The sequence below is a fragment of the Lactuca sativa genome, chromosome 1 (assembly GCF_002870075.4).
Source record: "Lactuca sativa cultivar Salinas chromosome 1, Lsat_Salinas_v11, whole genome shotgun sequence".
NCBI classification, from domain to species: domain Eukaryota; kingdom Viridiplantae; phylum Streptophyta; class Magnoliopsida; order Asterales; family Asteraceae; genus Lactuca; species Lactuca sativa.
The window spans coordinates 162244701-162270374 of record NC_056623.2 but is presented as its reverse complement, the minus strand read 5'-3'; the positions used below and the strand labels follow the sequence as shown (position 1 = coordinate 162270374).

General features: G+C 34.6%; 1 protein-coding gene across 1 annotated transcript; it reads right to left on the bottom strand.

Moving 5' to 3' along the window:
- Positions 1 to 5025: 5025 nt before the first annotated feature.
- Positions 5026 to 6305, bottom strand: LOC111902303 (probable carboxylesterase 13). Its single transcript, XM_023898149.3, has one exon. It carries the CDS (start codon positions 6207 to 6209, stop codon positions 5211 to 5213), a length of 999 nt encoding a protein of 332 aa, XP_023753917.1. The 5' UTR covers positions 6210 to 6305; the 3' UTR covers positions 5026 to 5210.
- Between the last annotated feature and the right edge of the window lie 19369 nt (positions 6306 to 25674).

The following is a 25674-nucleotide window of genomic DNA, read 5'->3' as shown; positions in this document are numbered from 1 at the left end:
GCGATGGATCTTTTGGCCTATTTCGCAGTCCAAGTGAAGCTGAGTAATATTAGAATATAGACGTTTTGCAATTAAACAAAAAACATTCCGCTGTTTTAACAACTTTAAATTGTCTCTTTGTAAATAAATGTTTTCGTTTTTTATTTTAACTAATTCAGACTCCTTCAACTCGATCCACATCCGCCGCTCCTCACTCTTCGAAGACACCCTGCTTAATTGATCAGTCAGGTTAGAATTGGTGACTCGAGTTTGAGTTAAGCTACTATCTAGATGAGAAATTCTTGTATTAACGTTTTTTAGTTCTTTCTCATATGAGGATTGTGGTACTTTAAATGAAATGAAAACCGATTGTACCTTCTTTATCAGTTCATCAAGCTCATTGAACTGCTGGCTGAGTGGTTTGGCCGTAAAGCACATGTCCTCCTGCCCCTTCGGTTCATCGCTTCCACCATCAGTGTTGTATCCCCTCATCTGAGATACATCAGACACCATGAAGCATCTTCCTCCACTGCTCTCCTCCTTTGCCACATAAGCCTTTCCATGAGTAGGCTTCCTCACTTCATCGTCTTCTGAGTCGGTAGACCAAACTTCCACGCTACCGAACTCATCATCAGCAATCGAACCCTGCACAATAAGAGCATTCATGGAAGGGTTAGCGGTAGACTTCTTCTTTCTCATCTCATCGAGCCTTTTCTGCAGCACAGCTTCCTCATCCTTTTCATCATCCTTTTCAGCCATCTTCTTAAGGACACAATCTTTAGCATAGTGGTTTTTCCCACCACAGTAGTAACAGCTTACTCCAGAATCACCATCCACCTTCGGTTCCTTCTTGGGCTCCTCAACCTTCGGTTCATTGTTAACCTTTTCTGAACTGTAACTCCCCTGCCAGTTTCGGTTTTTATTGCTGGGGAATCTCTTCTTTATGAACCTCTTGGGATTGGACACCATCATAGCATAATCCTCAGACGTGAGGTCATACTCCTCCAAGTTGAGGTCTTCATCCTCTATCACAGCTTTACTTTTTGATAGGAGGGCCAACGAACCAAGGCTTGAAACAACGTTCTTCTCCTGCAGCACAATCTTCTCTTGGGATTTGAGAATACCCACTAGTTTCGCCAAAGAGTATGATTTAAACTGCTCATGGGCTTTGACTGTAGACACCACTGCTCTCCATTCAGACCTCAGACCATTTAAGAACGTAACCTTCTGCTCGATAAGCTTCCTTTCGATGTCATGTTTGATCATCTTGCTGAGAAGATGATTGAAGCGATCGAACGTCTGGGTCACTGTTTCTTCGGCTCCTTGCCTGAATTCTCCAAACTCAGATAAGAGCAAGGTTTGGATAGAATGTTCAAGATCCTCGTCTGTAGAATACAGTTCGCGAAGTCTATCCCAAACTTCCTTTGCCGTCGTGCATGAGCTGACCAACTTGAAGGTGTCGGACTGAAGGGCGAATCTGATCAACCTTAACGCCTTGATATTGCACTGGAATTTGTCCTTTTCATCTTGTGCAATATCTTTAACATCCTTCAGCAGATCATTGTACTCCTTTTGAGTCTTAATAATCCTGGACGTTGCAGAATGAGAGAAAGGTCCATTAATGATAGCTTCCCATATGAGGTATCCATTATCCTCAGATCCTATCACGTAGTCTTCGAAGTGATGCGCCCAGACTTCATAGTCATGGGTATATAGGATTGGAATCTTCGTGGTTGAACTGATGCTGCTAGAAATATTGATTGGATTTGATTGCGACTCGTCCATTATGATCGAAAAACCTGTTCAAAGATCAGACCTGTAATAAAGCAGATTACGGCAAAACAATAAATATCAAGATACGTCAATAATGAGATGACGGCTCAATAAATATCGGTAGTTGCGGAAAAACCCTAATTGAAACCTTTTCACAGAAAAGATGTGTATCGATTACACAGTCTCCTGCTCTGATACCAATTGATGAGATTTAAAACCTTTAATCTATGAAGATCGATTAGATCTCAAACAGGTAAGTAAATATAAAACTGTAAGAACACGAAAATAAGAACGAGACAAGAGTGAATCAAACGTGTCAAATGATTAAACAGAATCCTCAGAAGAGCTCGATTAAGAACATCAACTGTAGAGGATTGGTATGTTACAAGAACGATCAAAGAAATCTGTAATACTATCGTTACGCTCTAGAATAATCGTTAACCTAATATGCATGCAAGCATATACTTATATATTAAACATAATGGGCTCTCGGTTGGACAGGCCCAAACCGGAATACAAATAAAATAAATAAACAGTCGAGCCCAAAGACGCAACACTTGAGCAAATCTTCAACCCAACATTGAGAGATGTTTATATACTTATGGTTGTATAGATAACTTGAAGTTTATATATATATATATATATATATATATATATATATATATATATATATATATACGTAATCTTCTTCGTTGCGGAGCGAGAGACTAGTGGAACTTGGTCTCAAAAGACCTTTTACACATTGAGAAGAGCGCAATGCACTAGGGGCAGTTTGATGAAATGTTCATGAAATAATATTTCCCATTGGTGGAAAAGGAGTGATTGGATCAGGAGTACTTGTCGCTGAAGTAGACGACATGTCCTACTGGTAGAAAGGGAGTGACTGGATAAGGAGTACTTTTCGCTGAAGTAGACGACAGAGTTGGTGGCTGAGATCACCAAGATGTTCACCGAGAGGGATTTGTTTAGCCCATAGTATGCATCTCGGAGCAGTTTCATATATATCATGTTACTTGAGTATGCTGAAGACCGAGATCAAGGAGTTTGTGTCAATCATCCAGTACCGAAACCTAAGAAGAGTTACGGTCACATGCCAGGTAGAGAGAGATTTATTTGGAGACTTTGAAGAAAGAGAAAACGCAGACTCAAGTTTAGTCTCAGCCAACCACTAATTGGTTCAAGCCCATTGATTCGAAGACTGGGGACAGAAGGGTGATGCAGTTGTAATAAGTGTGGAAAGGCTCATAAGGGCTGTTGCCATGGAGGAACTTGAAGCCATAAATGTGGCAAGGAGGGGCATATTGAGGAATCAGTGGAAGATGAGTTTTGCTGAGGAATGAGTGAGAGTAAATCTGGTTTCTCTGGTGTTTTATGAGTAGACGAAGACGCTTGGATCGATAGAAGGAAAGTGTTTACTGTTGGCTGCCGATGCTTATTCATATTGAGGAACGCGTGGGAGATGAATTTCGTTGATTTCTCTTAAGGGTTGTGAGGAGGAAAAGGTGTGCAACATCATTAATTTATTTCCTTTTATTAACCTTTTTTATGTGTTGAGAATATGAATTAGTTGGAAACAAAACATATTATCTCCATTATACCTTTTCGTTGTTTTCTATAAGACAGGAAAAAGTGTATACTTTTATGGTGTACCCACTTAATCTAATCAATCAATATAATAATCTTACGGTTATAAATACAACTTTATAGTTCTATAAGTTTAGGTTGGTTTTTACAATGACCCTTACCATATATATATATATATATATATATATATATATATATATATATATATATATATATATATATATATATATATATATATATATATATATATATATATATATATATTGGATCAAATGGTGACTAAGAAATAAGTGAAGACTGCGGGGATAAATCTTTGCTGCAAGTTTGAAAAATTAAAAGGTGGAGATTTTATTTTATTTCTCGTTAATATCTCGTGATATGATATGACATTTTTGTATTTATGTGTGAGATTTTGACATTTTCAGACAAATATAAAATCTTGGAGGTTAAATGGGTAAAAGGAAGGAGGGAAAAAAGGAAAAAAAAAACTTCCAACATCAATTTCCAAACCCCTCCCCTTCCCGTCGTCATCTTTTCTCTCTTTGTCACATGTCAAACCCTCATTTGGTGAGTTTTTTCTATTCATCTCGTTTTTTGGCCATAATTTTTTTTTAAAATATTGAAAAAACCAAAGTTTTTAAAAGTTAAATCTCTACAAAATGAGCACAATCATGAAAATTTGAATTTTTTTAATAAAAAACCCGAAAAAAAATCTCCAAAAATCATAAAAATTTAAGAGATACTTATACTCAATATAGTAGTGACTTTGTAAAAAGAATTTTCCAAAAATAAGTTTTTAAAGTATTTATTTTTAATTTTAAGAAATATTAATTTTTTAAAAAATTTAAACATAGTATGATGTAAATTGTGTTGATACAAAATATTATGATTAAAAAAAACTTTTGATTTAACTTGTATATGATATTTAGTTTGTTATGATCTATAAATATTTAGACTAAAATATTTTATAATCCTTAATTATATCTTTTATGATTAAAAATTAAATGATTCCAAATATATAATCATCCTTAATTTTCTTTTTGAACAAAAACTATATTTAATTAAATATATTATTGATCCAAAATCATATGATTAAAAAATGATTTGATTCAAAATATTATGATTGGAAATTTTATGATCCAAAAATAATATGATTCAAAAAAGTATCAACAAAAAATATTTTGATGATTAATATTTTTCTTATTTAAAATTTTATAATTCTTAAACATTAAAAACTCAAACCAATATTTAGTTTAAAAAATTTTAAATTTTTTTTAAAAAAAAAAACTAGTATCATCAAATATGAAGTAAAAAGGGGATTGCTTATTAGTCATTTTTGACTGGAAAAAGACCCGGAACCCCAAAAAAAAAGAGAATAATTTTTAAAAAACAACGTAAAGTAAAAAAAAAGCAAAAAAAATAAAAATGAAAGAAAAAGAAAATATAAAAAAACATTAAAACCGAGCATATATCTATTTATATATTTTTTTTTGAATTTTTTAACGAAAAAAAAAATAAAATAAACAAAAATAAATAATAAAACTCATTTAAATGATGTTTCATAGACGTTCGTGGCACGTGATTAAACCTTCAAATTTGTGTTAGTTACCAAGGACGTTGGTCGAATCCGAATATAATATTTTTTAAGTACTCACCGGAACCAGACTATATATAAATATTCATTCAGCATAATCGAAATATATTTCATTTAGTCTCGTTTATTTATTCTATCGCTTCAAAAAGTAATTTTGAGCATATACAAAGTCCATGGAAAAACAAAATCTAAAAGGAACACACCTTTATTCATAGACATGTTTTTACCACTCATTTATTTACTAGGATTAAAACATGTTATAACCACTCTGTACGTACGCTTACTCGTCCCCATTGATGAAAGAACACATACTCTTGAACAAAGTTGTTGCGTTTTCACGAAAAGGTGGAAACAAATGGAAAGCATGTCCCTCTCCTTTGGCTTTAATTATATCTACTCGCCCATTCCATCCACTTTTCCCCAGAACTTCATAATAGTAGCGTCCTCTATCCCTCAACAAATCTTTCTCAGCCACAGAAACAAGTACCTTTTCACACCCTAACATCCAAAGAGTCGGGTCTTTTGACGGGTTTATTAACGGGTCATCCAAACTGCTAAATGATGGGTTCATTACCCGCCATAGTTTTTCTAAGATATTTCTTTCCTTAACATCAGCATTCACCTCACCACCAATTAGTGTTTCTCCCCAGAAGTATGGATGGATCAAGATAATCCCAGAAAGCTTCACTCGATCACCAAAAGCATCCAAGTCTTTTCCTAACCCAATCCGCATCCCCATTTGGTGAGCTATGTTTCCACCAGCACTTTCCCCACCAAAGAAGAGACGTTCAAAATCAGCATAGTCATTAAGCCATGACTCCATGCCATTTGTTGTTGCATGAAAAGCAGCCCATTTGATGGCTTCCCAAGAATCATCGTATTGAGTTGGATAGAGATGTTCGGGGGCGCTTCTGTAATCAACAGAAACGATGATGGTTTGTGCTTCCAAAGCAAGCCTGTTAAGGAAGGGTTGGAACATGGCACTGAAGGCTGTTCCAACAACGAAACCACCACCGTGGAAGTAAATAAGGACAGGGAGTTTATGTTCTTGGGAGGTAATAGCTCCTGGCAAATAGATTCTGGCGGAGAGGCCTGTTTCCGGTGAGATTTGGACATCTTTGGAGAGAACTCCGGTGGTGTGATCGGTTGAGGGAGGGGTGGTCTCTTCTCCGACTAGTCGTTCAATACGACCATTTTTATGGATAAGTATAAACGGGGAAAGGTCATGGTGTATCTCTTCAGGGTGTGATAAAGGCAATGGAGCGAAGGAGAAGGCCATACGTTGTTTAAAACCGGAGAAAATCCGGTTTACTCAAAACGAAGAGTTGTTTTAAAAAGGAGTGGATGCTTAATGCTTTAGTATTTATTTGTAATGGTTCCCAATAGTGTTAATGTAAATGTTCACTAGGTAATTAACTTTAGTTATGTTAGATGTTATTATATTGTTGGCCCTTTTAGATTAATTAATGGCCCTTATCTTTTATTTGTAACATATATATTCTGATAAATGAGAAGGGAAGATCTCAAGCGATTATGGTGAATAAGACAAATAAGAAGAAAATAAAGCGAGTGACCAACAAATTTTTTAATAAGAAATTAGAATACGAATTTACATTTGTGTAACCTAAATATGTGTAAAATTAAAAGGCAAATAGGAGTTTATGCAATTCATGTAAATGAATTGACTTCGATGGGCAAAAAATAATCTCTGAAAACTTTATAACGAATACTGAGTACTAAAAAGGTAAAATTTGAACAAAATTATTTAAGTAAAATGATACACATGAAATTGTGACAACTATTCAATAATAAAAAGGAGCATTTTTTGTAATATAAACACACGATGATTGAAAAAAAATATTAATCACATTTTCCGAATTTTAATTGATTATTTCAGATTATGTAAGTTAAGTGTCACACATACCATATCTTTGATTGTATTTTAGGCATATTTGTTTTATAAGGGCATTTACCATTAAATTTAGGATGTTGCTAAATTGACACCCTTAACCATCTTATAAACATTTTTAATAAAAGTTAGCCTATAATTAAATATTTATAACATGTGTTTTTGGAAAACAATGTAAATTCATCTAATCAAAATACCTTAAAAGCCATATAGGGTGTCCATATGAAAAAATGAAATGTTTTTTTAGCTAACCCCTAAATTTATTATAGTTTAATGGACTTATTCTATTTTAAATATAACTTTGCTAAAATTTTCTTATAATGCATTGACATCTATAAAGTTTCATAAATTACATGAATTGTCTCTCCTATAAATGTAAAAATGTACGTGAGGTCCCTATTTTAAAAAAAATGAATTCAGATCGTCTCTCGTTTGCTTAAAACTTGTATGTTTCATCCATCGAAGACGAATTTGTTGCAAATTTGGTCCATGTCAAATCCGAAATGACTATAATACCCTTTGTTTATTTATTTTCAATTTATTATTTATCTATTGATTATTGTTAATTAAATTTAGAAAAAAAATGGTTCCTCCGTTTATTCATCTTTTCTCTCATTTTGATAACTAAAACTTCACCCTGTAACATTCTATTTCGAGAAGTTTCTTATTTCAGGATTGTGGACAATAAATGGATTACCTAAAGGTGAAACATCCAAAATTCAGAACCTAAAAATTTTGTTTTTAATTATTAATAAAACCGTAGTTATCAAAAGATCCCATCAAATCATAAGTCAAAATATATCGAAACATCATAACAGTGTATCCATATCAAAACACATGTCAAAATGTGACAAGTGTCAAATTCAGGTCATTCTCGGACTCAAGCATCTTTATAAAAACCATTCATGCACAACATGTCATGGGCTAGTAGTATAAATTAGGTCAAAATCATGCATAAACTAGGATCCAACTAAGATCTAGGACTAATATACTTGACTCTTACGATTCTAGTAAGTTGCTTAACTACAATAAGAAATGTCAATGCCATAATTAGAATGAAACTTCAAACTTTGTTACAATTAAAAAAGGGTATAAAACCCTAAAAATAAATTAAAATATTCTAATTTCATTCCAATATGATAGTGAATATCAAATAATGTTCCAAAAACCCTGAAGAGCCAAAATCCAAATTTATAAACCTTAAAGCTTAAAAACTTTATAAAATTGGCTATAAACTTCCTAATATCAAATTTTTATTAATCAAATTATGGATTATAATCAATGAAATAGAAATTTAAATTATCAAACATTAAGCATAATTTATTAGTAAAAACAAAATTTTTAAATAAATCAAGAATTGCTTTAATAAACACTTTTATAAAAATTAGGTTTTTATAAAAATTTAGGAGGGAGTTTTATAAAGTTTGAATTTAGGAGAGATGAGGCTTTAATGCTCACAAAATCCGGCCATCCCCTCTCCCCATGCTCTTCCTCTTCCCAAAACTCAATCATTAAAACTTATTCCCCACTCTTCCACTTCTCTCTTCACTCTCTCTCACACTCCACCCTTCCAACACTCAAACTCTCTTTCTCTCTCTCTCTCTCTCTCTCTCTCTCTCTCTCTAAACTCACGAAAATCAACAGCCAAGAACACCTCTCCACACTCAAATCTTCATCTTCCGAGGCTAATCTTCAAGGTAGACACGAAAATCTCTCACCTTTCCATACTTTTCCTTCTTGTTTTTAAAGGATTTTCTTGTATTTCTCTTCCTTCTACACCATTCTTTATGAACATTCATGAACATGTTCATGAATGTCGAGTATGATGATGATGGTGGTAGGGTTTCACCCAAGAACAACATGCATGTTGTTTAATGGTGAAATCCAAGGACCAAAACCTATGTCAAACACTAAAGTTCGGATTTTTACAAGTTTGAATGGTTCAAACACCTTATGCTTTCAAGTATTTCTTTTAAAAACATCACTATGACAAACATATGCCCATGCATGATTCTCAAACCGTGATGCATGTAATGAACATCAAGCTAAAGAGCTTGATGAGCAAAGTGCATTGTCAATAGTGCATGTAAACGATTTTGTCTATAAAAATATCTAAAAGTTCTTTTCTGTTCAAATAAAGTTTGTTCCAGATTCCCATTAAGGTAATATGAACATCTGGAAAATTTCAAGAGTTATTATCAGTTCTTTGATTTAGTAAACTTGTTACAAGAAAACAAGGTCATAAATCATATAAAATACTTCCAGAGGTCTATAAATCCGGAATAAATTCGTGGAAGACCGATATAATGACCCCTCTTTAAATTTCATCGATTTTTGTTGCTGTTTGATATGATTTCCGATTTTCTTTTTGTTTGGGTATAATAAATCACAAAACCACTTTAGAGAGTGTGAAAATTGTATCTAACAATTTTCGCAGCCCTTAACCGTGGTGGGAGACTCAGAAAAATAATTTCAGAATTTTTTATCATGCCTTCCTATTTTTCCCAGTTTTTGATAATTATAATGGCCTAAAAATAGGAAAAATAGTTCTGATTATCTAAAATTCATGAAATTTTACCAGAGCATCATGTTGTACAGTATAAGGCTACATAAAAATTGTGGATGATTTTTCTCTAATGTAAACTATTTTTCTTCTATTTTCTAAGGTTAAATACACTTAAATACACATAAATACCCAAAACCGGATTATACAATATGAAAACCACTTTTGGTATTTTTCCCAGATTACATACACTGTAAATGATGTTACAAAAATTTTGGTAATTTATTTTAACTGTTTATTATTTATTCTTCAATTAATTATTATTTAAGGGAATAAAACAAGGAAAAATATAAATACCCTCTAAAAAATATCTTTTATATTTTTCCCAGCCTATTTGTGTATAATAACAGTTAAATAAAAATTTTGGGTAATTTAGGAAGCTGTTTTCTATTTATTTCAATTTTTATTGGAATAAATTCTCAAAAATCATAAAATATAATTAAACAGCTTGGAAATCCATTTTTATATTTTTCCCAGCTTCATAATGTGTAATAACAGTAAAATAAAAAGTTTGAGGATTTTTATGCTTTGAATGCTATTTTTCGTGAATTTATGTTGTTATGAAGGCTTAAAAATTTGGAAAATAGTTAACCATATCAAAAATTCAAGGAAAATTTTCTGGAAAACCTCTATTGTATTTAGAATTAAAAATACAATGTTTGACAATTTTTGGAAACTGTTTGATAATATTTTACATTTTTAGGAATATAAAACACCTTTAAATGTGTAGAAATACCTTTAATTTATATTACTAAATCTGGAAAATTAATATCCCAAAATTGTATTAATCGCACGACTTGTGGAATTTCATAATTTCAGAAAAAGTGTAACCAATTAATATAAAATCCATATTAGAACATAAATTGGCATTTCGCTATATGTAGAGTTTAGTATATTAGCAATAGATTTCGACATAGAAACTCACTACTGTGTGTTTGATGCCGTGGGATCCCGATAGTAAGACGTTGGTGTATTCCGAGGCACCACTTGTACCTACACGAAATATTGTGAGTATTCACGCACTCCCCTATTTTCAGTTTTTATGTTTTGGGGTAGAAAAGCATGTCCAGAAAAACTATTATTTGCATGTTGTATTTAAATTAATTTGTATTAAACATGATTGCTATTGTATTGCTATGTTTCTCTATGTATGTCTATGCAACACGGAACATAAGAACTTATCGTACTAAGGCCCTTCCCTTATCTCTAACCATTAACTCTTTGAGCCAATGGTCATTATGGATAGCGTTATTAGGAATTGACAACTCCTCACTCACCCTATTGCTGGAGTGCATGATACCATATTCATCTATGGAACGATAAGCATAGATCTCGATAGGGCTTCAGTCATAGGTTTGGTTGAGACTCATTGTTTTCTCATACACATACAAACTCGTTTCTCGTTATAGCAATAAACATGTATTCATTAATTGCAATCAACTTTGTTTCTCATTAAAGCAATGTACTTGTATTTACGAAAAGCCTTATTTCAAGCTCGATTTTATAAACTTGTGAACTTACCAACTATTTTCATAGTTGACACTCGTTTTACATGCTTTTTCAGGAAATAATTAGTAAGTGGATATAAAGATTCATCATCATAGAGCATGTTGCATCGTGTTGAAGTTATTTATGAAGTTATATTTGAACAATGTTATTTTGGAAAAACGTGTACTTGTTTCTTTTAAACTATGGGTTGTAAACTTTTAAATACTGCTATGGTGATGTATCTTTATCTTTTGCAATGAAACCGTTATCGTTGTCATATCTTGCGTTTCTGCTTTAGCGGGGTGTGACACAAAACATCAGAGTAACATCCCATGCTAAAATATCATGGAGTGTGCAATGCAGTCATCCCGAACTCTTCACTTTGCTACAAGAAGTACCTGAAACCAAAACTGTAAACCGTAAGCACGAAGCTTAGTGAGTTTCCCCAACTTACCATATAACATTCACATAGTTACATATTGGGCCCGTACCCGACCTCGGGCCCCGCCCGACATGAGGCCTTGCCTAGCATCGAGCCCCGCTCGGTATACATATCTATTTATCCCAAGCCCTGTTTGTCATTGGGCCTCGCCTGCTATACACATACAAACAAGATCACATAATCATGTTATCACGTAAGGAAATCATACACAATACTATATGTTCCAGTCCTAAGGCCTCGCCTATCATGGGCCCCGCCCCCACTCTGCTAATGATGAGATATGGAACCCCGTCCAAACTCAGCTAGTGATGAGATACGGACCCCCGCCCACACTCACCTCCCTACCAGGCACATACAAGTATCACACAGATAACAACTATAACAAACATGCACAGAGACATTGGGTACCACCCAACATCGAACCGTAGTCCGGAACCACAGATATACATTCATAGGGCACCGCCTGACATCGGACCTTAGTCTGCGAAAAACATACATATAGCATTCATTGGGAACTGTGACAACCCGAAGTTCGTTCCGTCATCGTAACCCGTTCCATCTTTTAAAATTCATCGTCTTGAATTGTTTCCGTTCGTTTCAAAAATTAAGTCATTTATTTTGAGTTTGTTATTATGACTTAATAATTTTCCAAACGCATTAGAATCTCATGAAAATGCCCCAAATTATTATTTGGAAAAATTTTAGTTTTATTCCGTCAAGTAATAAAATAATTAAAATCGGGTACGACCAAAAGCCCCGCTTATCAACAGTATCGGGTAGAATTCCACCGTGTCCCAAACTTTGAGCATATATAAAGTTGAGAGAGCCTCATGTGAAGCCTTTTCCACTCTCTCTACTCTCTCTACTTTCTCTCTCCAGAACTCGAAATCAAGACAAAATCATCCACAACAAGCTCCAAATCATCAAGGTAACTATCCTAGCTCCTAGTATAACACCTTTAACCTTCAAATTAGTGAATAATCTATGAAATAGGACCATTTGCATGAGTTTACGGTCCTACAACAGCCCTAGGTCGTGAACTCACATAAAAGGGGTTTTTGGGCCATAAAACCCTTTCAAACCTCATTTGGAGCTTAGATATGACTAAAGGACTTACTTGCATGGACTTAGAACACCTTAAACTCTTCATTTAGGGTATAAGCATGAGTTTATGTCCCAAGCACATGCTTGGACTGTAAACACCTATTCATGGGGAGTAAACTCCTTTTTAGGTGTTAAAATGCCACTTACACACCTCATAAGTCTTAGAATGAAGTCTAGAAGCAACCACAATCACGTTAAGGACCTTAAACATGCTAGAACTACTCCCATAGGAGCTTACGACTATAAACCCCTCATGAATGGGTTCTTAGGCCGGAAACTCCTAAATCATGGTCATATGGTACCTTAAACTCTCCCAAGGCTTGTTTAATGACTTAGAAACACTTGTAAAGGACCTAGGACCACCAAAACACCTTAAGACTTGGAATATAAGAGTTTACAGCCGTAAACTCTGAGTTTACTGCCGTAAACTCCTCAAATGGTCCTTAAGATGTTCAAAACCCAATCCAAAGCCTTAAAACCAAGTCTAGCATCAATCCCCAAGTGATATAAGGCCATTTAGCACCCTAGAACACCCCACCATGAGTTTATGGCCGTAAACTCATGGGGAATGGGTCATTAGGGCTGTAAACCCTCTTATGAGTTTACTCTTGAAGATTAAACTCCATATCCAAGCCGTTTATGTCCATAGATGTCATCCGGAGCACTCCAAACACTTATAATGAAGTGTTTTCGCGTCTTGGAGTTTATAATCATATATAAAGTGTAGTTCAAATCCTAATTATATACAAATGTGTATCTTTTCATATTACATAGGAACCTCACACGCGTTCAAGCCCTGAACTAACGTTTAGCATCCAATCAGGCACATTCTTCAATCGGTGAGTTCATACCCCTACACCTTTTTCTGTGATTTTCAATGTTTTCAGGGGGGAGGGGGAATACAAGCAACAGTACAAGGAAATCTTGTACTCAAACTTATGATTTTTATTTGATCTATTTCATATTTCGTATGCTTTTAACACAGAAAAACTGTATTAATCGATCGTTCAACTTGCAGAATAAACCGTCATGTTATTTGTGAAGCTCGTTTTAAAATGCTATATTTTATGTTTCACAAATGAATTTTCTAAATAATTGTTGTTAAAAGCATGAATCTTAAAGCATTAAAATGTTCTTGATATAGCTCCCTGTAGATACGAAAGTACAGCTACGAATACGAATACGAATAGGAGTACGAATACGAATACGAATACGAATACGAATACGAATACGAATAAGAGTAGGAATAGGAATACGAATATGAATTCGAAAGTACGCCTCTGGACATCGACTGAGTTTCGAAAACATTCGCCTTTGGATGTTGACAGAGTTTCGAAGATACGTCTAATGTACTCTTTTGGAAATCACCAGAACATCGAATATACAGTTAATGTACGTTTCTGAGTGTATCCAAATATTCGAAAATACAGCTAAGTATAGTAGATAATTGTCATTCGAATGTAGGGTAACTAAGATAACTAATACTATAAGTATGGTAGATAATAGTACATCGAAATCCGAACTAAGAACTAACCGCTACGTTTAGGAAAATATGGAATTTTCCTGGGATAACATAACAACTCGTAATCGAATCGTGTAACGAATAATAACTAATAGGAAAATATGGGATTTTCCTGGGATAACATAACAACTCGTAATCGAATCGTGTAACGAATAATAACTAAACTGTTTTTATAAGAAAATATGGGATTTTCTTGGATAACAACTTTCAGAAAACCAAAGGGAACTCATTCTTTTCAAAACTAAACCGCTTATGAACTCACCAGATTTATGCTGATTTTCAAACTGTTTGTATTCTTAGGTCCACGTTAGACAGGAACCCAACAATCCTTTTGGAGAAGACGGAGCGTATAGAAGACTCGTCTTAACTTTTGTTCATATGATGTATATGTATGAAACTTGTATTTCAAACAAATGTAATAACTTTATGTAATGTATTGCTTTGTGTTTACTACGCTTACTATGTACATTGGTTGCGATATTCATGACGTCCTCCGCCCCAGAACGTTTCCTCCTTAGTTTCGGGGTGTGACAGGCACCACCCGACATCAAACCTAAGTCTAGAAACATATGAATATAACACATGCATATATGCGTGCCAACATTGGTGCCTTAGACCCGCTCAAACAAGAGGAAACTCGCCTCAAATGTCGGATGGCAGCTGAAATGTCTCTAACCCGGAATCAGCTCTACTCACTCCTTGAACCAACACAACCCATTAGATGTCATTTCATACTTATAACCCCTTAGGGTCAACTATAGTCAAATTCAAAGTCAACATCAAAGTCAATGCTTCGAGTTGACTCAACTCATCGAGTTTTCCCTTCGACTTGTCGAGTTTTCCTCCAACTCGGCAAGTTCTTCCCTTTTAACAGAATCGGGACACTTCGAACCAACTCGTCGAGTTCATCAGTCTGCTAACCCTTCTTAATTCATTAAGCCCTTATTTTTCAAATCCAAGTCTCATATTCCAGATTTGGGTCGAAAATACATTTACGGGGGTAAAGTTTCCAACTTTACCCATTAAAACTGTAACGCCCGTAGATCCGGGCTAGTCAATTTAGAGGCAATAAGGGTCGAAAACGACTTTTCGAAAAAAAGATTATTTAGAATAAATAACCCTAACCAAGTTGTAGAATATGTCTCAAGGTTTCCGTGCATATAAAGAACGCCGAAATCCGAGTTATAACGAAGAAGTTATGGCCCGTCGAAGTTTTATGGCAAAACCGGCACGGCACCGGGAAGCGTAAATAGTGAATTTACGATAGAGCGAAATTTAGCTTTAGAAATCTAAACAAAAGTTGTAGAATATGTTAAACTAAGAGCGTCGATAAAAAGAACGCCCAAATCTGACTTCGTATGAGGAAGTTATGATTTTTCTAAGATTCGGCTTAGCAGTGCACGACCCGAAACTCGAATTTTAGTTCGAGCAGTTTTTGGCTTACACGACCTAAGTGAGAGTTGAAGATCTCATTAATAGGAACTCAACGGTAAAAATATGGACGCAAACGGAGTTCGTATGAAGGAGTTACGAATTCTTCGCGGTCATTTAACAGTCTAAACGCCTCCTACTGTTAAATTTGAGATCGGTCGAGAATTAGCTGATGGAGTCTAAATGAAAGTTTTAGATCTTGATTTTACCTACACGTGGATATAAAGAACGTCGAAAACGGAGCTCGTACACGAGAGTTATGATTTTTCTAAGTTCGAAGGCTGATACGCGATAGGGGGTGACGTGGCACCACCAGAATTGGACACGTGGCACCACCAGAAGGCCACCACATGGACCAACTCGGCGAGTAGGTCCCGCTTACTCGGCGAGTCCATCAGATTTTGCACTATAAATAGAGGTGTCGGGTCTAGCCTTCTCTTCACACCTCCCAAACTCACTTTCTCTCTCTAGTTTCTCTCTCTAGCCTCCCTAACCCCCCTAAAAGCCTAGGTAAACCCCCTAGCGCTCGAAGGAAGCCCCGAGGCTCCCGGAGTCCCGAAAAAAGAGCCTTTCGGATCGGGAACGCTGCTCCAGCGAAGCTTGGTTTTCGAGAAAACCCGCTGTTTTGTCAAGGAAATTGTTTTAAGAGCAACGAAGTGTTGTCTGAGTGCCGACTCACCACCTACTCAGGTGAGTGCATAGTCCCTTTCATCTTACACATAGATATGAAGTATTTTATATAAACTACGTGCTATGGATTTAGTACCTATTAGGAGTTGGTAGCTATGGACTTAGTACCTGTCGAACACTGGTAGCTATGGATTTAGTACCCGATGAGTAGGATATAGCAGCTATGGAATTAGTGCTTTACGAACGAATATCGGCAGCTACGGATTTAGTGCCAGTCCTATAACCCTGGAAGTAAGGGACTTCGGAATAAACGAATGCAGGATAGATGACTCTTAGGTTAAATCCTTAAGAGTAAAGAAGATAACGGGGATGGGTAATTGGGTTAATTGTTTGATGATTGAACATAACAATTATATTATTGTGGGTTGAAAACCCTATGTACTCACCAGGTTTCCCAACCTGACCCACTCAGTTTATGTATATCACAGGTGACGAAGTGAAGTGACATTACACTGAGAGATTTAAAGAGATGTAGATCACTAGTGTAAATCATTGTAAGTTCTGTTTATGCTTATGTTTCGGTATTAACGATGACATCCCAAACGTTTTAAGATGAAATAAATACGTTTCTTCGAAAATGTTTTAATAACGTATTTACCATGTTTTTCTGGGAACAAATTCCGCAACACTTTTATAAAATGAAGTACTCTGATTTTTACAAAGCATAAACAAACCGGTCTTTTCTGGCCGAGATTTTGGGGATGTCACAAAAACTCACTTTAGAAGGAATAAGTTCGAGCCCTAACCCAAAAGAGCCAAAGTCTGGATCCAAAAACAATCAAAACTACAAAATAGACCATGAGGTCATATATCTGGACTCAAGGGATTAAATGGTCACATAAAGTTCTAGCTTTCTCCACATGCATGGCTATTAGAAGCTCCAAAGGGCCAAAATGATGGTCTAAAGGTTTCATGGGACTTCCATGGCCATAAAGTTGGCACCTTTATGCCATGAAAACCCCTCAAGACCTTAGGTCTAAAGTGTTAACCCGTTTAGGATGTCCAACTCCCAAGGACCATGATATTGAACCAAAATCAATCAAAACAACCCTAAACGACTAAAAGGAAAGGTTCAAGATTTATATCAGCAAGATGTCATGGATGTGGCAAGGATTCTGGATCTACAACTTCTTCTTGTTCCCTCTAGCTCTTCCTTCTTCCAATGGCTTCAATACACACACTAAAACACTTAAAATGGCTCACAAACACTCACAATAGCATTAGGGTTTCAAGATTTAGGGTTTGGGACTTGGAGGCCGGAAATGAGGCTAAACCTTAAATTTCGGAATTTGAAAGCTCTTCTTCTTTTACATTCTCTTGCATTTTGATTCTAAACAAAGCCCCTTTGTTGCTTCACCTTTGAACATATATTTGATATATATTTCAAAGGCTTATGAACAACAAATTACAAGTGAATACTAGCATGTTTTGATGGTTCTACTCTTGCTCGGTGGATACTTGTAGATAATTCTTGTTTTAGAGTTTCATGCCACACTTCATCAACTTCCAACCTACCATGAGGATCAAAGTCGTCAAAGGTTGTTATGTTTTACCTTCTATGGTTGTTTTAATATTTCGAACTCTTGCAAAATGATCCTTGGTGGGTAAAATAGTTTTAGTTTTATTCAATATTTTTAAAGCTTCCATTGTCAATTTTACCAGTTGTGAAACTGATTTATGAATAAAACCCAATAATTGGTATCAGAGTCACTTTTGCAAGATTAGTTAGATTATTTTTTTTAGATGATGAAATGTTTGTTTTTGGAAAACATGGATGGTTTTCTCTTTGCAAGTAAAATCAATACATATTTTCTGTGACAACTTTGAAATGTTTATAATTGTTATTTTTGACCAAAAGTTTACACGCATCTTTTTGGTCATAAAAGATGTCTTAGAAAAACAAAGAGTTCTTTTATATAATTTTGTGTATATAAATATGTATGATGTGGATAAACTTGCCATGGACCTTTGTGTTGTTGCATATGTGATTTATTTAAAATGGTTGTAACTATTTATTTATTCATATGATATGTAATAATTAAATAGATAGTTTTCTTTTGTTAATTTTTGTACGTAATAGATTAGTTTTAGAAATAGTTTATTTTTATAAAAATGTAACAAGAATGAAGATAGTGGCCATTTTGAAGATCAAAAGTTTATAAAGTTGATTTTATTAAAGTTTCTCAAACTTTAAAAATTTATTTTTATAAGCTTGTTACAAGGTGCTGAAGCAAGTGGAAGCATGTGAAGACTTTACAAGATAAAGGTCCATTATGTCCCTTTAGGAATGGACATGATAATTTTGATATGGATAAGAGATTTATTACTAGTTAAGGGTTTGGTTTATGCACATATGTTATAATTGTTATGCATGCTTGTGTTGTTTTATGTTTATGTTATTATTATTATGTTATGGTTGATAAATTAGTTTTTCAAATGCAGAATAATATTTGAGCATAAATAAACATCACAAGGAGTTTGGTTTCAATGAAATTTACCTTTAACATAAGATGCTAAAAATAGTTTTACAATAAAACAACATTTATTGTTTAAACTAGTAATCGGTAAAATTACGGGATTAAAATTGTATAAATTTAAAATAGAGATTTGTAAAATTATCAAACTCCAAACCTTATTTTTATAAAATGAAGTTTTATTATAAGGTTTCGAAATGTTCTAAAATGTTCAAACGATATAACTTAATACTACTTATTAATTTAAAACTTTGATCGCTTCAATTATATAAAACCGGGTTTTATGTATTGAACATTTTTTAAAATGTGATTTGACATTAAATAAGATTTTTTATGGTATAACATGTTTTTTTTAAACTAGAATTATAAAAACATTAAAGACCCCTTACAAACATCAAATCTATGCAATCATTTTTAAAGAAAACTCGCACGTCTCTTGTACACACTAGTGGGATAAAGGATACCTAACCGCTTAGTGTTATCTTTTGATGGCCGATGTGTTTTCATGATTTCTGTAACCAAGTTATAGGCCGATTACAAAAGTTTTTCAAATTGCATGATTTGATCAGAAATCTCTTGTGATAAAGGATACCTAAACAAGAGAGTTCTGAGGCATAGATGGGATCAAACATGTTTAATTAAATTTGTTGTTAGCGATCCCATAAATCTAGGAATTTTATAGTAGTATATTATTGATAATCGATATCTACCGGGCTGAATTCGGATTAATTGGATAAAGGATATCTAACCATTTATTTGTTTTGCAACTTGGATCCTAGACTTTGATAATTAATATTTTTAGAAACTAAAAAGGGGTATTAATTATTAAAGATTAAATATTGAAAATATCAAATGAATTTTGTTAAAAAATTTTGTAGATATATAATCCACTCTCATAAGCCTAAAATGTCATATCTCTTTAAATGACTTAATGACACAATAACGTTCAATAGATACAACTTCAATGCATGGTTTCATGTCTTAAGAGACAATCTTGTGAGAGATGTCAAATTGTATACACTTAAAGGTCCTAATCCTAAAAAAATTACTTTGAGTAAAAGACCTAAATATGTTACCTAGTAAAGGCATCACTGTGATGCTCAAGATGCTTCTAACATGATACTTGGAACAATTATTCATGACTACTAGGAAGTTTTGGATAGTTTAAACATATATATGATGATATCACAGGTTAAACAATATTCCAATATATACAATGATATTTTATTTAAAGCTAGTTTAAACATTGGAATAGTGCAAGGCTAAAAGAGTCACATTGTGTGATCTAAAAAGCTCATGTTTTATGGAATAAACACCTTTAATCCCAAGAAATCCAACAAGGCCCACATAGATGAATGTTGCTTCTTTTGTGAAGAAACTGGACACTAGTAGAGGAACTGTTCCTCTTATCTAGAAAGAAAGTATGAAATAGACTATTATTTCAGGTATGTACTGGATAGAACTCATACTTTTCGTGTAACACTCAAGTACTTGGTACTTAAATGTTAATCTAATATTTATAACTTGATTGAAAATATTTACAGAAGATTAACTAGCGGAGCACAAGCAAGTTGGAACTACACTCTCGAAGTTTAGTTTATTCTTTATGCTTAGAACATAAATTGCTTGTAATATAAAACAATGTTTGTTTTGGAACAATGTATGTTTTAAATTTAGCATGTCTAAATATTTATGTCTTAGTTATTTATTTAAATGTTTGATTATTTACTAGATCATTTTTCATAACGGTAATACTCATATTCTGAAATGATTGACTTCTATTTCTAAGACTAGATTTCTTAATAGAATTACAAAGTAAATATTAATATTTTATAAATTAAAAATTAAGTTCTGTATGCAAGCACTTTTGACTTAAACTTGTTTTAAATCAAACTTATCCATGACATTGTTATCTGTATTTTATAAATGAAATCAACATGTTCTAACTTCAACAAATGGATCTTTGAAAGCAAATAATATAGTTTATTTGACATATGTGAATCTTATTTATATATAAAAGTTTCCTAATAATATTTTCACTAATGTGTAGAGAAAATAATTATTAAATAACTATACACTTTGGTGAATAATTTCCTTTCTAATGAATGTCTATGATTGAACACAAGATACAACCCAGTAGTACCATCTAAAGCCTTCGTGATGATAAATGATGGATTAAATCTTATTTGGTATTATTTACTTTCTAATTCAGTAGAAATGTCCTCCTTTTAACCTTTTTAGGATCATACTTCAATCACTATTAATTGTATCTAGAATACAAACACCAACTAATTAAATAATTATAGGATATTCTAAAAGGACATTCAGATTATTATATGAAAACCCACCAAGAATAAGTTCATTTATTCCTCTGAAATTTGAGTTAGCAGAAAGCAAGGTTCTAATGACAAAGCAAGTAGGAGGCACATGGAACTTCAAGCAGCTCAAGAACCATAGCTGGATGTAACAATTGTTGGCACTAGTTTCAACAAGGAATTGTTGAACATGAATATTAGCTATTAATAAGCACAAATTGTTCACAATAATAGTAGAAATCATCTATGACTTGAGAAATGTGGAATCTCTCATTAATGAGTTCTTGATGGTTTCTAGTTAAACCATCAACCACCAAAATGTTATATCAGATCTTGAATCTGAAAATTGACTTAGAGTCATGAACATTGAGATGTAATCCATGTTTAATAATCAATTATGGGCTTTATTAATCTTTCTCTTCATAACAAGGCTAGAAGGAGTAAGAGATTCTTCTAGAAAGAATATATATACATGGATATATATATACCCATTTAGTAATACTTGTTATATAAGGATTTTCTCATACTCATGTCGTTGACTATGGTCCTTACCATACTTAAAACATTGATTATGAACAAACCTTTTCAGAAATAGCAATACTCGTAGGGGATACGGCCGGTTCTGCATATCGTAGTACCTATAATAGCAAGTAGTAGAACATGTTCCATCAGTAGTGATGATGATGACGCTCAATTGTCGAGCTGGCGTATCAGAAGTTCAGCCACTTCATTCACTTCTTGGGTAATTATCTCTTCCCTTTGTTCGGCCCGTACGACCCTAGCTTCGGCTGCAAAGAGTTGACGCTTGAGATTGGTTATTTCTTCCTCAAGAGAGTGGATATGGTATGTATCACTTTTCTGAATTGTGTGTGGATCTGATGGGACTTCCGATAGGTGTGGTTCACTATATGTCTCCTCAACGTCCCTTGCTTCATCTAACTCCTGGTCAGATTCGCCATGTAGAAAATGGCCCATTTTTAGAAAAATATACATTTAAGGCCCATTTTTACGAATATATACATTTAAGGCCCATTTTTACGAAAGCGCTAAAAATGGCCCATGTTTGCTAAATAGTCCATTTTCGGCCCATTTTTATTCAAAATGTTCGAAAATGGCCCATTCTTACCTTGATGGCCGAAAATGATCCATTTTTAGTGAAACTTCCATATTTTATCATTTTTCAGGTTTTCATGCCAAAAATTTGCTTCAACATATTTTTGGACTAATCTTTGTGATATTTACCATATATCAAGTGAAACACATTTCATTTAGAAGCTAGTTTTTCATTTTTAACAACATATTAAGTTAACTAAGTCCAACAACTTGATATTTAACCAAAAATCATGAGTTCATGGACTCTTAGCATGAGTTTCACAACATTTAACACACATATCATACAACACATGCACATGAAAGAAAATATACAAAGATTCACACAACATTTTGACTTGTATCCCCCCCCTAGAGAAGGCAAAACTCAAAAACAAGGGGTATGAAGCTCACCTTCGGGACTTTTCGGTTTGAGGAGGAAAGTGGATGAGGTTTTCAACCTAGAGTGCTTCCTTGAGGAGGTTTTCGAAGTTGAGGTAGTTCTAGGAGCATAAACACGAAAATGATGTTTGAGAATTAGTCTTAGTGAATTTTGGAAATAAAACAACTTGAATGTTATACAAACTTACCAAGTTGATGATCTTTGAAGAAACCTTCTTGAACTCACACACTCACAACGCATGATTTCTTGGAGGAGAGAGTGAGAGAGCACTTGAATATTAGAGAGGAAGGAAGAAGTGAGTGAAGTTTGAAAATGAATGGGAGGGTGAGAGCGTGGGAATCGGAAGACGATGAGGGAGAGAGAGAGAGAAGCTTGTGTCTTGATATTTGATGGGCAAACTTCTTCCTCCTATAGACATGCTGGTTCATAACATAGATATATGTTATGTAATTATGATGTGGCACTCATAAGTCAACCCCTTCTCATTTGTTTTCTTGTTTTTTTTAATATATATAAAAATCTGATTGGTTAAGGGAAGAAAGGAAAAAGAAATGGGCTTAGTTTCCTAAGTGTAACCGAGAACTCTTTAAGCCCAATAAATATTTGTAGTTTGCTTGAGTTTTTGGGCTTGGATTGGCCCAAGAATGGTTTTTGGTCCAATACTAGGCCAAAAGAAATGTATTAAGCCCAATAAGGATTTTTGGTTTAGGTGAGAGAGCCCAATAAAGATTTTTGATCCATAAGGGCCCATATATGGGTTTTCGGCCCAACAAGATTAAGTGAAAGAGTTTTCGGCCCAAAATTATTCCAAATGGAGGTATTTGGCTCATTAAGCTTTAAATAATTCTTCACGGCCCAATAAGGCCCAATAAGTGTCTTATGGCCCAAAACTGTTTTAATTAAGTTTTTCATGGATATCCTCCATGTAATATGGAGGTGTCAAATACTTAAATTAATCAAGTTTTTCTCTCTTTTTCTTTTTTTATATAATACATACATGGGCCGACATTTGAGTTGGAAGGAGAAGGTGAATTATTTTTGGTCCAATCTAGGTCTTTGTTCGAAAACATAAAGTCCATTAAGAAGGCTTTGGCCCATTGGGCTTTTAAGATGGTTCACAGCCCAATTAACCTAAAAGAATGGGTTTTATGGCCTATTAAGGTCAATTAAATCAATTATGGCCCAATATGGCCCATTAGGGTGATTTATTTCATTTTAGGCCCATTATGGCTTAAAATGTTAAACCTCATGAAAGTGGGTCCAATTAGAGCCCATTTAAGGGTTCTAAGCCTAAATTAATCAAATTAGAAGCTTATTGGCCCATTAGGCCCAATAAAGAAACCCTAGTCCAAATGGACTTAAGTTGGGATTCTTAGGGTTTCCAAACCCTAAATTGACTTTTCTATGAAGTTTGGGCTTTACAATTGGATTTTGATGAAAGTTTGTTGTTATTAAATAACATCATATGCATATCAATTAAGGTTAGAATTTGTTGTCATTGATATTGTTTACAAAAGTATAGAATTTCCTAGCAAATTTGTTAGTTGTGACATCATCCCCCCGTTAGAGGGAATTTTGTCCCGAAATTCTTTTGAACTAGGCTTCTAAGAATAAGTGAGGGTATTTTTGCTTCATTGGGTTTTCACGTTCCCATGTGAATTCCGGTACACGATTTGCGTTCCATCGAACTTTCACAATTTGAATGTGACTTTGTTTAATACGCATCACTTCCCTGTCCATGATTTCGACTGGTTCTTCCATGAACAGGAGATTCTCATTGATTTTCATTTCTTCTAAAGGAATAACAAGAGTTTCGTTGGATAAGCATTTCTTCAAATTTGAAACATGGAGCACGGGGTGTATGTTGTTGAGCTCGGCGGGTAGCTGCAGCCTATACGCCACTGGACCTATTCGGGCAGAATCTCGAATTGTCTAATGTATCGCGGATTTAGTTTCCCCCGTTTCCCAAAACGAATCATCCCTTTCCAAGGAGAGACTTTTAATAGCACTGGATCCCCGACTTGAGATTCTAAGGGCTTTCGCTGATTGTCAGTATAGCTCTTCTGTCGGTCTCGCGATGCTTGAAGTCGGGATCTGACTTGGGTTATTTTCTTCGTCGTTTTGCGGATTATTTCTGGCCCTATTAAAGTACTGTTCGGTCTTTGCCCTTTTGCTAATTGAGTATCTCCCACCTCATCCCAACATAGAGGTGATCTGAATTTGTGACCATATAACGCTTCGAAAGGAGCAACTTCGATGCTCGTGTGATAACTGTTATTGTAGGAGAATTCAATTAAAGGTAGGTGGGTATCCCACGACTTGCCAAAGTCGACCACAAATGCTCGGAGCATGTCTTCGAGCGTTTGAATGGTTCGTTCGCTTTGGCCATCCGTCTGGGGGTGGTAGGTGGTGCTCATGTCTAGTTGTGTTCCCATTGCCTTTTGCAGCTACTGCCAAAAATCGTGAAGTAAATCTACTATCTCAATCCGAGATAATAGATACAGGTACTCCATGAAGTCTTAAAATCTCCTTGATGTAGACTCATGTCAATCTTTCCATCTTGTAAGATTCCTTTCTTGGTAGGAAATGAGCGGATTTTTTTAACCTATCAACAATTACCCATATAGCATCCGACCTGTCAGTTATCTTGGGTAATGTAGTCATGAAGTCCATAGTAATCCGTTCCCATTTCCACTCGGGTATTACAGGTTGTTGTTATAATCCCGAGGGCCTCTAATAGTCCACTTTCACTTTGGCGCAAGTGAGACACTTGCCCACGTAAGTGGCGATTTCTGCCTTCATGTTTGGCCACCATTTGTGTTGTTTGATATCTAGGTACATTTTATCTAATCCCGGATGGATGGAGTATCGTGTCTTGCGAGCTTCATTCATGAATACCTCTCTGAATCCCCCAATTTTTGGAACCCAGATTCGGTTCATGAAATAATATGTTCCATCCTTGTTAACTTCAAGATTCTTTTCCATTCCGCGCAATGATTCACTTGTAAAGTTTTCAGGCTTCGTTGCTTCTAACTGGGCTTCCTTGATTTGTGAGGTCAGGTGGGATTGAATGGTTATAAAAAGAGTTTTCACATGACGACTCAAGTATTCCATTCGGCTCAATGCATCAGCTATCACGTTAGCTTTGCCTAGGTGATACTTGATTTCACATTCATAATCGTTTAGCAGTTCGACCATCTCTGCTGCCTCATGTTCAACTCTTTCTTGTTCAGAATGTGCTGGAAGCTTTTGTAGTCAGTGAAAATGGTGCACTTGGTACCATAAAGGTAGTGCCTCCAAATTTTCAAAGCGAA